The 15,409-nt window shown below is 39.6% G+C and overlaps 1 protein-coding gene across 1 annotated transcript in view; it reads left to right on the top strand.

The window, feature by feature from the left end:
• Nucleotides 1-1,372: 1,372 nt before the first annotated feature.
• LOC101858512 (transmembrane protein 237) overlaps nucleotides 1,373-15,409 on the top strand; it is a gene marked incomplete in the record, with an annotated part of 22,529 nt that continues 8,492 nt past the window's right edge. Inside the window, 3 exon segments of the mRNA XM_013087642.2 lie at nucleotides 1,373-1,723; nucleotides 8,272-8,460; nucleotides 11,662-11,980. Of these exon segments, the coding sequence (XP_012943096.1) occupies nucleotides 1,517-1,723; nucleotides 8,272-8,460; nucleotides 11,662-11,980 (715 nt within the window).

Below are 15,409 nucleotides of genomic sequence, written 5' to 3'. Positions count from 1 at the left end.
GGCTATTACATGTATACATGTACACGTCTCTAAAAATATTCACTACTATTCAGTATCGAACGTTGCGGATCGACTTGCATAATTGCCTAAGAAAAAAGTATTCACACACGGTACTCGCGTAACACGAATAATGACTTCACACTTCGAAGCTTCGATGAAGTTTCGTTTCTCCAAAATCGCACGGCACTAGATCTATGGCTATCTGACAATCGCCATGCTTCATGTACTAGATTCAATACGTTCTGGTATTGTATTCTCCTATAGTCGCGATACATCATACACTATACGTTCATCAGCCTCACAGAATTATATAAATAAGTGTAGAATTCAGTAACAGCGTAACAGCCTGGCGGCCATGTTCCAGCCACTTGTGCGTGTGCCCTTGACCTAGTTTTTTTTAACAATGGAAAGCGTCCCATCTCTGGCTACTGGCTAGGCCTACCCCATGTTCTTGTAAATGGAACGCGGGCGGCAGAGAACCAAAGTGAACTGTTGAAGTGCTTTTGGAGAAGTACTTGTTGGATCAGATTGGCACATCATTTTTGGTGATTATATAAAAGCTATAGATCTAATATAATGCTTAGTCTCTGTCTTATCTTTGGAAACTTCTTTTTCGTGAAGAAGTTATGTAATCGTAGAGAATTATTTTTGTGTAGGCCTTTTTTTTCTCTATGCTTAGTCTTCCTAAGCAATTGAAATTGCCCCTTTAGAGGAGAAAAATAGAATTAAATAATCGTTGTGTGGGATGATATCAATAATATATTTGACAAAAGCTGTTTCTTTCCATCTCGGTTCTGTCAGTTTTGCTGAGTAATACATTTGAATTACTCCCATTAAAATATTAATAATGTTTGTTTTCTCCCTGAGCATCGTGAAATGTGCAGCCACTGGTCTGGTTTCGTCTCAGAGAAGGCCTAGGTTACCACTCATGCACCTGATTAGACTCTATGTTGTTGTAAACAGTCTCTATATCTATTGGTTGAGAATGACAGAATGTTCCTTCTGCTTGCAATGCGTTAAAATAATCTTTTATTAAAAAATCGGGAGAGAATCTGGGTTGAACAGGTACTTGAGTAATGGTGATATGAGCTAGAGTTAAGAAGTTTCGATTCGATTTTTCTTTGAGGGTGGGGGGGAGGGGGTTGACATTTTCACCTGAAATATTTATTCACTTTGCTTTATTGTGGGGTATCTGAGTAAGACTTATGACAATGAAAGAATGGCGCGAATAAGGACGGGGGTAAAGAAGGGAGGTGGTGTCGAAATGACCTACTTTCAAGTGTTCGGGATTCGGAAGCAAATGAAACCACGCGGTGAAAGACGAGAGTCTCGGTCGGTGCAGTCTATAAGTAGACACTCTGGCAATACAAAGCCACTCAGGTCACTGTAGCAGGTTGGCGTGAAGACTTTTTCCAATTTCCAATTTTGACGCAGCAGACGATAAAAATCTGGGGTTTGGAAATTTGGAGCTCTTTTACGTCTCAGATTTGACTCTTCGTTTTGCTAGGCAACAAAGATGGCGGACAAAGACGAAGCACAGACGAAGAGACCCAAGCCAACAAAAAAGAAAGGGCTCCCTCCGATTTCTCCACGAGCCAATGCAGACGAGAATGACGAAACAGATAAAATAAAACCTGTCAAGAGGAAGCCCAGAAAAAAAGCTTCTGCCTCTGGGGCCAACGAGCAACCATCATCGCCAACTTCGGACCCAGGAAACGGAGAGGTAAGTCGTCTAAAAAAGTCTACGTTAGTGTTAGATCTAGACTAGACTAGATATCTAGATCTAGACCTAGAGTATATAGATTCTAATTCTAAATCTTGATTTAGATCTATAATCTAGATTTAGATATATAAATTTAGTCATAGTCTGACATAGTTAGATATTAGTGACATGTTAACATCTGAAAGCATACACAATAAAGGAAGAGGCTAGCCGTACTTAATGACGGCTAGACTGCCAGTCTAGCCGTACTTAAGTACGGCTAGACTCACAGTCTAGTTTCTTAATATGATGGATAGACTGACCATTTACAAAAAATAGGCCTACTGAATTGTAAATATACATTTTTAGTGTGCAGTACCTAAAGTATTTGTATTTGAGACAAAACCAGGTTCCTTAATGACAGTGCATGTATTTTAAACCTCCTGTTTTCTAATGTAAATAGGGCCTAAGATAAGTACGGCTAGACTGGCAGTCAAGCCGTACTTAAGTACGGGTAGACAGCCAGGCTAGCCGTACTTAAGGACGGCTAGACTGTCAGTCTAGCCGTACTTAATATTGATGGCTGAATTGTAAATGAAAATTTTAGTTTGCAATGCCTAAAGTATTTGTATTTCAGACAAAACCAAAAGGTGCCTTTCTGACTTGCATGTATTTGAACCTGAATAATAACTAGATCTAGATCTCATGAGACCTGTGTACTTAACAGGATTGAGTCGATTGGGCCAAACCTAGATCTAAGTACGGCTAGACTGGCAGTACTTAAGTTCGGCTAGCCACTTCGCACAATAAATATGACATGATTAGAAAAATCAGTGGCGTGACTGTGATTCGAATCTGCGAGTGAGGGAAGCAAACATGATTCCAGCAGCATTATGACTATGCCAAACAGCTGGTGTTACCAGTGAGTAAAAAAAAGTTCTTATAAACCTACTTTTAGTTAAGAGGGAGTGTATCACCTTTCAAAACTCCCAAAACGCTATTATTTTTTACTTCGAAGGGTTTTGACGAGGGTGAACGGAAAAGTTATACAAATAAAGATTTCATTTCGCACGTAATTTGAATGGAAGAAGAAGCGGGGAAAAAATTATCCTAACCCTAAAAGGGGCAAGCACCCCCCCCCCCCCCCCCCCCATAAAAAGAAAGTAAGAAGAGCTGCGCCTGATCCCCCCTCGGCCCCAGATTACCCTATAGAAAAGAAAAAAGAAAACCTACCCTTCGCAACGAGCGACCACCTCAATAAACACAAGAAAGAAGAGTCCTGACCCTACTCCTACCCGATGTGCTGCAGACTTGTATCTAGCCCTAAAGCCTCTACACACACGCGTAATGTGCCATGCGCAGGCCTGCCACATGGCCCAAATCCCTGTTCATGGGTACCCATGAATAAGTACAGCTGGATTAGTCCACAAATGCTTACTGCCCTTGCTTTTCTGATTTAACAGGGATCTGAGTCTGATAGAACAGGACTTTTTTCTCTGGTCCCACCATCCCTGTTATATCAAGTTTCCACGGTAGCTTAAAAAAGTTAACAAAATGAGCATAGTACCGTGGCATCTCTCAATACCGTCCGCCAGGGTTGGTGATTTTTTTTATTTTTTAAATAAAACTATAAAAAATCGATTTTAAAAATTTAAATCAGATTTTTTTTAGTTAAATCGGATTTTTTTGATTTTTAAAAAAATGTCGACACAGTTTGGGATTTTTGGTGGCTAAAAGTAAGTTCTTTTAGTGCAAAATGCATTGTCTTTATTTTAACTAATGATTAATTTAAGCAACTGCAATTTTAGAAAGCTTTAATCTCCTATATCAGTGAATTATGGCTACAGACAAAAAAATGAAGAAAATGTCAGTCTAAAAGGAAGGGGGGGGGGGGGTAATTATGCATAGATAAACTTGCATTTTATTACAGTGTGTGTGTGTGCACGCGCGCTTGTGTTTATCTGAACAGAAAAAGAAAATCCTAATTTCAATAATGAAAAAAAGTAAATTGAATACTGTATTATTTTACTACTTACAGTGACAGGGGGGAAAGCAGACTTTTAAGCATGATTATTTTAGTCTACTAAACTTTATATCTGTTTTATAAAACCAAGGAAAGGAATTTTGAATGTTTAAAGATGTAAAAACAGAATACATTTTTTTAAAGTGATTGAAATCACTTAGTTTTATTTTTAAAATCAAGTTGATTAAAATTTTTAAAAATCAACTGATTTAAATCGATCCAACCCTGATTTTCAATATGAAAAAAAAGTAAATTGAGAACTGTATTATTTTACAGTGACACTGTTTTATAAAACCAAGGAAAGGAATTCTGAATGTTTAAAGATGTAAAAACAGAATGCATTTTTTTAAAGTGATTTAAATCACTGAGTTTTATTTTTAAAATCAAGTTGATTAAAAAAAATTTTAATCAACTGATTTAAATCAACCCAACCCTGGTTTTCAATTATGAAAAATAAGTAAATTGAGAACTGTATTGTTTTACAGTGACAGGGGGGAAAGCAGACTTTTAAGCATGATTATATTAGTCTACTGAACCTTATATTGTTTAATAAAACCAAGGAAAGGAATTCTGAATGTTTAAATATGTAAAAACTGAATACATTTTTTTGAAAAGTGATTTAAATCACTGATTTATCAAGTTGATTGAAATATAAAAAAACAACTGATTTAAATCAACCCAGCTGTGATTTCAATTATGGAAAAAAAAGTAAATTGAATACTGTATTATTTTACAGTGAAAGGGGGTTAAAGCAGACTTTTAAGCATGAATATATTAGTCTACTAAACCTTATATCTGTTTTATGAAACCAAGGAAAGGAATTCTGAGTGGTGAAATGTGTAAAAACTGAATAAAATAAAATTTTTTAAAAAGTGATTTAAATCATAAATCAAGTTGATTTAAATTTAAAAAATCAACTGATTTAAATCAGCCCAACCCTGCCGTCCGCTTCCCTTACTCTTACCATCCACTAGCTGACTTCATCAAGCTTATTCAGCTATCCTGGGCAATCGACTGCGTTTTGTTTTGTTTTTTTGCGTCAGTTGTATGTTTTGAAGTTTTTCCCACCGCCATTTTGATATTTTAGCACCAAGTACTCGCCAGTTTTGGCTGTTTTCACCAATTTTTCCAGAAAGTAGATCTAGATAAACATTCCAATACGTGAAACAAGGATTAATTTTGAACATAAGTATGCATTACAAGAGTTAGAAATGGCGATGAGAAAAATAAATTTTGACGGAAATATTTAAACTCACCAAACGAGTGAAAGCAAATCAGCATAGCTTTCTTATATCACAATCAGGCCAAGAGCATAATCCATAAATTTCTGAATGCGCAGCTTTTTATTTGAAAGCAGTATATTAAAATGTTTGTTAGTTATGATATTTATCGAGTCCGGTTACATCGTTTTGTTGATGCCAGACCGCAAGAACTAATTCACTCGTTTTTCGCCAAATCGACGCTTTGAAAAAGTGAAACTATATATATATCATGTATGTTTTCATTTCCTAAATCCTTTCCAAGTTTTCAACTACAATTTAAAAAATACTTATAAATGATGGATCATGTTAAAATGCAACAAAACTGAGACCCCCCATCATTGCCGATATATCGACGATACGTCCGCCAGGGGTGTGGACTCGCAGCGATATATCAGTGATACGTCTGCCAGGGGTGTGGACTCGCAGCGATATATCAGTGATACGTCCGCCAGGGGTGTGGACTCGCAGCGATATATCAGTGATACGTCCGCCAGGGGTGTGGACTCGCAGCGATATATCAGTGATACGTCCGCCAGGGGTGTGGACTCGCAGCGATATATCAGTGATACGTCCGCCAGGGGTGTGGACTCGCAGCGATATATCAGTGATACGTCCGCCAGGGGTGTGGACTCGCAGCGATATATCAGTGATACGTCCGCCAGGGGTGTGGACTCGCAGCGATATATCAGTGATACGTCCGCCAGGGGTGTGGACTCGCAGCGATATATCAGTGATACGTCTGCCAGGGGTGTAGACTCGCAGCGATATATCAGTGATACATCCACCAGGGGTGTGGACGCAGCGATATATCAGTGATACGTCCGGAAAGAGTGAGGAATAAATACAGTATGTGACAGAGCAGTGAGTGGGGGGTGACGTGAACTGTGACAGGGCTGAAGACGGTAAGTTTAATGGACAGGAAGCGTGTAGAGTGTCATGGAGAGTTACCGTACATTTCCTCTGAGAAAGAAAAGCTCAGTTTGAGGACTCTGGTTAGAAAGAAAAGCTCAGTTTGAGGACTCTGGTTAGAAAGAACAAGCTCAGTTTGAGGACTCTGGTTAGAAAGAACAAGCTCAGTTTGAGGACTCTGGTTAGAAAGAACAAGCTCAGTTTGAGGACTCTGGTTAGAAAGAACAAGCTCAGTTTGAGGACTCTGGTTAGAAAGAACAAGCTCAGTTTGAGGACTCTGGTTAGAAAGAAGTTTGCACCCTGCCTTCAACTCAACGTAGTCATTGCTTCTTTGGCCAACCTCCAAGGGTCCTATTTTAAAGATCTGCTGTTTCTAAAGATTTGTTTTGGTTCCAACTCTACAATTTTGACTCCCCCATACTACTTATTAGTCTAAAGGGAGAAATTTTCTAATATATGATCCACCTGGTTCATTATGATACTTGCACAGCCAAGAGCCATTATAGAGAGAGTCCTAAATCATGAACTGTAAACTGTACATTTTATTAATCAAAATTGTATTGCAACTTGGTTTAAGATATTCTTCAGGATAATGCACAAATACAAACTGAAAGAAAATCACTTTCTGGTTTGTTTGTTTATTCCGCAACATCATTTTGTGGTATGCGAATCCAATAAATAAGGAAGAGGTTCTGTTCTTGTACACTTTGTGACTGTGGTAAAAGGAAGAAGGAAGGTGATCTTGAAAGTCAGGCGGGGGGGAGGGGGGGGGGGGGGAGGAGGGGGGGGGGACTTTGGCCCGAATTAGTACAAATTGATTAGATTGAGGAATCTGAGTATGTAAAAGCAGTCTCATAAATAAACCTGGCTTTGTTTGTGTAAAGTATCGGCAGTAAGCGTGGATGATATAGAAACTCGGATCCCCCAATGAATTCTTCAGGGACAAATTATGAGAAAGAAAAGAGTTGCAAACTGTAGATCTCTACTGATACGTGATATAAAATAATAAAATCATGTGTTGAAATGCTAGTACATGTAATCTGCTTTTACTTTGAATACTTTGTAAAAGTACTTTTCTTTTTAATTATTTAATGGCTGAATATGACGGCCTAACACAAATTCCAGAATGTCCCCTGTCTTCATGATGTGTTTGTGTCTGTTCTGCACTCTCCTGGCTCGGCCTCCACCTTTTTACAGCAAGTGTCGCATTGTAGTCCACAACACTTGGCCCTTCACCGCAGATGTACGTCTAATAATAGATCTAGTCCACAACACTTGGCCCTTCACCGCAGATGTTTGTCTAGAACAATCTCTCTGTCTCTCTCTCTCTCTGTCTCTCTGTCTCTCTCTCTGTGTCTCTCTCTCTCTGTGTCTCTCTCTCTCTCTCTCTCTCTCTCTCTCTCTCTCTCTCTCCCTCTCTCTCTCTCTCTCTCTCTCTCTCTCTCTCTCTCTCTCTCTCTCTCTCACACACACACACACACACACACAGCAAGCATGGCACAGACTGGCAGTGTATCGCCGTTGGTGCAGTTACTATAATTAGCTACCCAATGACAATTAATAACAATACTGCCGTAAGCTGACGAGACACCTTTTTGTCTTCCCAGCAGTTGGGAGAAAAAGACGTTTCTTTGTCAGCATAACTATTGAAAAAAAGAGTCATTCCGAAATTTGAATTCTAATTTATTCAAAAAGTAGTCACAGTTTCACTTTGATTTTCTCACACAAGTAGAGTAACTGATCAGACTTTCGATTTAGTGCCAAATAAACAATTTGGGCGTCAAAATGAAAAAAAGACATTTTGTCAGCTTACGGCTGAATCGACTTAGCTGTAATGTAGCGGATTAATAGCCGGAGGTTTACCAAGGTCATCCATGGATGCCACCTCTCTCAGGATTAAGTAAGAGAATACTCTAAAACAATGACTGTCTTGTGATAATAATGATCTAATTATTCAGTTCTAAATTTGCATGTTTGTGTATTGTGATCTAATTATTCAGTTCTAAATTTGCATGTTTGTGTATTGTGATCTAATTATTCAATTCTAAATTTGCATGTTTGTGTATTGTGATCTAATTATTCAATTCTAAATTGGCTTGTTTGTGTATTGTGATCTAATTATTCAGTTCTAAATTTGCATGTTTGTGTATTGTGATCTAATTATTCAGTTCTAAATTTGCATGTTTGTGTATTGTGATCTAATTATTCAGTTCTAAATTTGCATGTTTGTGTATTGTGATCTAATTATTCAGTTCTAAATTTGCATGTTTGTGTATTGTGATCTAATTATTCAGTTCTAAATTTGCATGTTTGTGTATTGTAATCTAATTATTCAGTTCTAAATTTGCATGTTTGTGTATCTGTTCCTGATGAAGGTGAAGCCCGTTGCTGTGAGACGCAGGAAGCGCTCACCGAGTCAGAACCAGGGAGGAGGAGGAGGAGGGGAGGGAGCGCCGGCCGGTGACACCACGACCACAACGCCCAGGAAGAAAAAGAGAAGGCCAAAGCAGACAACTGCAGAGGAGCCAGATCCAAGTCAGAATGCCGAATCATCTCAGCCAACGGTAATAGCCGTGTGCTTTGGGAATTCCAATTGATGACATATTCATAATTCTAAACCTTACCCTAGGCCTTTCACTTCTTCATCTTTCCTCTTTGGGGAAGAGAGATAACTGTGTCCCCTCAAGAGAGATAACTGTGTCCCCTCAAGAGAGATAACTGTGTCCTCACAAGAGAGATAACTGTGTCCCCCCAAGAGAGATAACTGTGTCCTCACAAGAGAGATAACTGTGTCCCCACAAGAGAGATAACTGTGTCCCCACAAGAGAGATAACTGTGTCCCCACAAGAGAGATAACTGTGTCCCCACAAGAGAGATAACTGTGTCCTCACAAGAGAGATAACTGTGTCCCCCCAAGAGAGATAACTGTGTCCCCACAAGAGAGATAACTGTGTCCCCTGTGTCCCCACAAGAGAGATAACTGTGTCCTCACAAGAGAGATAACTGTGTCCCCACAAGAGAGATAACTGTGTCCTCACAAGAGAGATAACTGTGTCCCCTGTGTCCTCACAAGAGAGATAACGGTGTTCCCTGTGTCCTCACAAGAGAGATAACTGTGTCCTCACAAGAGAGATAACTGTGTCATCACAAGAGAGATAACTGTGTCCCCACAAGAAAGATAACTGTGTCCTCACAAGAGAGATAACTGTGTCCCCTGTGTCCCCACAAGAGAGATAACTGTGTCCCCACAAGAGAGATAACTGTGTCCCCCCAAGAGAGATAACTGTGTCCTCACAAGAGAGATAACTGTGTCCCCTGTGTCCTCACAAGAGAGATAACTGTGTCCTCACAAGAGAGATAACTGTGTCCTCACAAGAGAGATAACTGTGTCCCCTGTGTCCTCACAAGAGAGATAACTGTGTCCTCACAAGAGAGATAACTGTGTCCCACTTTGGGGAAGAGAGATAACTGTGTGTTCATGAACTGCCAGGAAAGTTTGTGGTAAATCGTTGCCAACAGTTCCTGTGACCAATTCTGCTCCTCCCTGTTTCATTGTGTTGAGATTCTTGTTGACCGTGCGGGTGTCACTGGATAGTTCAATGTGCAGTAAATGTCATTGTGTGGTGTTGTGGTCGCTGTTAATCAGCTGTTATTTGAGTCAGTATGTAGCAATAGGCCGCGCCTGTAGTGCCAGAACGCGCCCCAGCCAGGGGTGTCCCCGGGAACACGGTTATTTATAGCATTGTTCTTTGCGTGAGCCGCATGTATCATACATCAATACAAGAGGGAGAAATTGAGGCTTCCAATGAGGAAAAATTGTCCGGTATCTTCGCGACAGACAGGGTTGGTGATTTTTTATTTTTTTTCAAAAAAATCAAAAAAATCGATTTTTAAAATTTAAATCATGATTTTTAAAATTTAAATCAGATTTTTTTGATTTTTTTGATTTTAAAAAAAATGTCGACACAGTTTGGGATTTTTGGTTGCTAAAAGTATGTTCTTTTAGTGCAAAATGCATTGTCTTAATTTAACTAATGATTAAATTAAGCACCCCCTAAAAAGAAACCCCCAATCTGCTCTTTCAAAAGTGTTTATTCCTTGTCTTCTCCCCCTCTATTTCTCTACATAAAAAATTTTTTTTTAAAAAAAAAAAAAAAAAAAAAAAAAAAATTTTTATATTTTTTTTTTTTTCAGTGAATTATGGCTCCAGACAAAAAATGAAGAAAATGTCAGTCTAAAAGGAAGGGGTGGGGGGGGGGGGTAATTATGTTTAGATAAACTTGCATTTTATTACAGTGTGTGTGTGTGTGTGCGTGCTTGTGTTTGTCTAAAAAGAAAAAGAAAATATTAATTTCAATAATGAAAAAAAAGTAAATTGAATGCTGTATTATTTTACAGTGAAAGGGGGGAAAGCAGACTTTTAAGCATGATTTTATTAGTCTACTAAACCTTATATACTGTTTTATAAAACCAAGGAAAGGAATTTTGAATATTTAAAGATGTAAAAACAATATATTTTTTTAAAGTGATTTAAATCACTGAGTTTTATTTTTTAAATCAAGTTGATGAAAATTTTTTTTTAATCAACTGATTTAAATCGACCTGATTTAAATCAACCCAACCCTGATTTCAATTATGAAAAAAAAGTCAATTGAATATTGTATTATTTTACAGTGACAGGGGGGAAAGCAGACTTTTAAGCATGATTATATTAGTCTACTAAACCTTATATGTTTAATAAAACCAAGGAAAGGAATTCTGAATGTTCAAATATGTAAAAACTGAATACATTTGTTAAAAAGTGATTTAAATCACTGATTTTTATTTTAAAAATCAAGTTGATTGAAATATTTAAAAAATCAACTGATTTAAATCAACCCAGCTCTGATTTCAATTATGGAAAAAAAAGTAAATTGAATACTGTATTATTTTACAGTGAAAGGTGGGAAAGCAGACTTTTAAACATGAATTGTATTAGTCTACTTAACCTTATATCTGTTTTATGAAACCAAGGAAGGGAATTCTGAATGTTGAAATATGTAAAAACTGAATAAAAATAAATTTTTAAAAAAGTGATTTAAATCACTGATTTTTATCCAAAAAATCAAGTTGATTTAAATTTAAAAAATCAACTGATTTAAATCAACCTGATTTAAATCAACCCAACCCTGGCGACAGACGAGTATTTATCAAAGAAAGAGGATTGATCAGTATCGAAACCCGCTGAATGGCACTGTGATTTTCCGATTCTCCTTATTCAGAAGGTGCTGAGACCATCTAAATATTACCTAAACATTTGGCAGCCAATGAGAAGATGAATCCGTGGAATGTTCTTGCATCATCTCGCACAGGCTGAGCTTTATAATGTTGGGAGCTATGTTGTGAAATTCTCCGTAAAACGATCACTTTTGGAAAAAATAACGTCGATTTTGTTCCTCTTTTTGGCCCAAAACCGGAAAGGGAAACTGCGGCCCACGGAACATGCTTGCTGCCATCTCGCTATGATGTCATGGCTGCTTAAAGCGTAGCCACTGATTGGACAGTTATTTTAATCGGGTTAAATACCAGGGAAAACACCGTACTCATAGACACAGACATAGTGAAGGTGTCTTTCTATATCCCATCACAAATAATTGGGATTAATTTTGGTTTTACTCGAATTGAGTGCGGATATGGACTTCAAGATAACCTGCATATCATGTTCTTCTAGTATTTCCAATGTTTTTGGCAGAATCACAATGATGATTTCTTCTTTCACATGACAGACAGATCCCCAAGGCAGCAAAACCAGCCTCATCAGCAAAGACGGAGAGACCCCACGCAAAAAGGCAGGTGGAAAGAAAAAGAAGAAAGTGAAGAAAGCTTCCGCTGAGGCAGTTGACGAAGATGATTATGGGGAAAGTCCATGGGCGGAAGATCTCCGCACGATGCACGATGACATCATCACAGGAAGCCAGGACGGGGAGGAGGACGGGGAGGAGGGGGAGGCCAGGGGGGCCGGCACCAAGAAAGTCACCAACATGTTTGTGGCTGCCCCGATTCTCAAGAGCCAGCCTCTGGAGAAAATTTTCATCGAAACCAGCAGTAAGTTTTGACGAGACTGGTTTTTGCTTCTAGCTTGCTCTCTTTTTTTTTCTTCCCAATCTGGTCACACTTGAAGGACCGTCCTCTATCACAGGTTTCCCAATCTGGTCACACGTGACGTAGTGTCCTCTATCACACTAATCACAGGTTTCCCAATCTGGTCACACGTGACGTAGTGTCCTCTATCAGAGGTTTCCCAATCTGGTCACACTTGAAGGACCGTCCTCTATCACAGGTTTCCCAATCTGGTCACACGTGACGTAGTGTCCTCTATCACACTAATCACAGGTTTCCCAATCTGGTCACACGTGACGTAGTGTCCTCTATCAGAGGTTTCCCAATCTGGTCACACTTGAAGGACCGTCCTCTATCACAGGTTTCCCAATCTGGTCACATGTGACGTAGTGTCCTCTATCACAGGTTTCCCAATCTGGTCACACTTGACGTAGCGTCCTCTATCACAGGTTTCCCAATCTGGTCACACTTGACGTAGCGTCCTCTATCACAGGTTTCCCAATCTGGTCACATGTGACGTAGTGTCCTCTATCACAGGTTTCCCAATCTGGTCACACTTGACGTAGCGTCCTCTATCACAGGTTTCCCAATCTGGTCACATGTGACGTAGTGTCCTCTATCACAGGTTTCCCAATCTGGTCACACTTGACGTAGCGTCCTCTATCACAGGTTTCCCAATCTGGTCACACTTGACGTAGCGTCCTCTATCACAGGTTTCCCAATCTGGTCACACGTGACGTAGTGTCCTCTATCACACTAATCACAGGTTTCCCAATCTGGTCACACTTGAAGGACCGTCCTCTATCACAGGTTTCCCAATCTGGTCACACGTGACGTAGTGTCCTCTATCACAGGTTTCCCAATCTGGTCACACTTGACGAAGTGTCCTCTATCACATCTGGCCGTCCTGCTCCGTTCTCCAGTTTTCCCGCACAGCCTCTCATGTTGCCTATATGGCTTGTGGACTGTTGGGGCCTTTTCTCTCAGCCGATTTTTCTCTGGATTTTTGTGCTTGGCAGGTGCTCAGATGTGGTGTGCTCCTTCTTTCCTGTCAACCGCCTGTCGTCCTTATCTCCCCTCCTCCTTTCCTGTCAACCGTCTGTCGTCCTTATCTCCCCTCCTTCTTTCCTGTCAACCGCCTGTCGTCCTTATCTCCCCTCCTTCTTTCCTGTCAACCGTCTGTCGTCCTTATCTCCCCTCCTTCTTTCCTGTCAACCGTCTGTCGTCCTTATCTCCCCTCCACTTGGCTGTGTATATTACACTTCAGGAGCTCCCCCAATGTTCAGCTCTTAAATGACAGGATTGTGTCGCTTGTTCTGGAAAACTCGAACTGAAACTGAGAAAAATAAATGGTTTTCTGTCGGTCTTATCTCATACAGTTTTTCCGTTTGTTTTATACGTCATACGGGATATCTTGTACGTGTCATGTGTCACTTCACTCTGAATATCTTGTACGTGTCGTTGTGTCACTTCACACTGGATATCTTGTATGTGTCGTTGTGTCACTTCACACTGGATATCTTGTACGTGTCATGTGTCACTTCACTCTGGATATCTTGTACGTGTCATTGTGTCACTTCACACTGGATATTTTGTACGTGTCGTTGTGTCACTTCACACTGGATATCTTGTACGTGTCGTTGTGTCACTTCACACTGGATATCTTGTACGTGTCATGTGTCACTTCACACTGGATATCTTGTACGTGTCATGTGTCACTTCACACTGGATATCTTGTACGTGTCATGTTCTTGTCTAGCATCTGCGTTTGTTGCCATTTTTTTGTCCAAAAGTTCCCAAAAGTTGCCCAAAAAAATGACAAAAGTTGCCAAAAAAATTGCCCTTAATTGTCCAGCTTTCACCTCTCTGTGACGACGTACAGCAATATGTTGATAGAGGTAACGTAATCTAACCCACCAGAATTTCTTATACTCTGTTTTAAGCATCCAGAATATCTTTTGCAGCCTCACAAAGTGTTTAGTTTTAGTAGAAGTTTTACGGGGCTCGCAACTACATAAGGTCATATGAGCGCCAGAAGATTAGAGGTGTTATAAGAGAGTAGTAACAAACAAAAAAATTAAAGAAGAAGGGGAGATTAGGACGATTGATGTTTCATAGGAAAGAAGAAACAAACCACACCAGAGCACCTGCCAACCACCCACACACAGAGTGTAAAAACGTGAAAAATAAAGGTTTCACAACAGAAGGAAATCAAAATTAGAACAGCAAATAAACAAACACAAAAATTAACAAATAAGGGCGTGTGTCAACCCATCCATAGATTGGCCGTTTTAACCTTAAATGTGTGTAATTCAAGAAAAAGTACCGGATCTAACATGTAGATCATGGAGTGGTAGATCATGGAGTGGTAGATCATGGAGTGGTAGATCATGGAGTGGTAGTTCATGGAGTGGTAGATCATGGAGTGGTAGATCATGGAGTGGTAGATCATGGAGTGGTAGATCATGGAGTGGTAGATCATGGAGTGGTAGATCATGGAGTGGTAGTTCATGGAGTGGTAGATCATGGAGTGGTAGATCATGGAGTGGTAGTTCATGGAGTGGTAGATCATGGAGTGGTAGATCATGGAGTGGTAGATCATGGAGTGGTAGGTCATGGAGTGGTAGATCATGGAGTGGTAGATCATGGAGTGGTAGGTCATGGAGTGGTAGATCATGGAGTCTCCCACAAGGGGCCTGCCAGTGTCAGTGTTGGGTTTAGGTGGAGACAGGCTGCAACATAACTAGAACACATTGTTGAGAAAAAGTAGGAAGAACATTACGCTATATAAACACATACAAAATGGAAAAATAACACATCAGAACAATATCGAGAAAAATGAACACACCAACAAAATAGAACTCCTCAAAGAGAGAAACATGAAAGAGAAACAGCAATAGAAATAGTATGTAATGTGGCCTTCTTAAAGTACTTATGTTCTTCACAGGAAAATTACAAATCAACGTAGTACTGTTACCAAGTGAGAAAGAGACGAGGTACAAACATGTAAAGCGAAAGTGAAAATAAAGAGGATTAGTTTCTTTTTTTAACGAATATTGTTCCCAGTTTTTGTTTTTGTTGTTTTTAAATTATTTTTTCTTCCCGGCAGTGTTTTTTTGTTGGAAAAATGTAAAAATTGCGGCCACGATTCGTGGACCCAAAAATGCCAAAAATCGCGGCCGCGACAAATGCAGATGCTAGTCTTGTGTCACTTCACACTGGATATCTTGTATGTGTCGTGTCGTTGTGTCACTTCACACTGGATATCTTGTACGTGTCGTTGTGTCACTTCACACTGGATATCTTGTACGTGTCGTTGTGTCACTTCACACTGGATATCTTGTACGTGTCGTTGTGTCACTTCATGCTGGATATCTTGTACGTGTCGTTGTGTCACTTCACACTGGATATCTT

The sequence above is a fragment of the Aplysia californica genome, unplaced genomic scaffold (genome assembly GCF_000002075.1).
Source record: "Aplysia californica isolate F4 #8 unplaced genomic scaffold, AplCal3.0 scaffold00614, whole genome shotgun sequence".
NCBI lineage: Eukaryota > Metazoa > Mollusca > Gastropoda > Aplysiida > Aplysiidae > Aplysia > Aplysia californica.
This window is presented reverse-complemented; position numbering and strand designations above follow the sequence as displayed.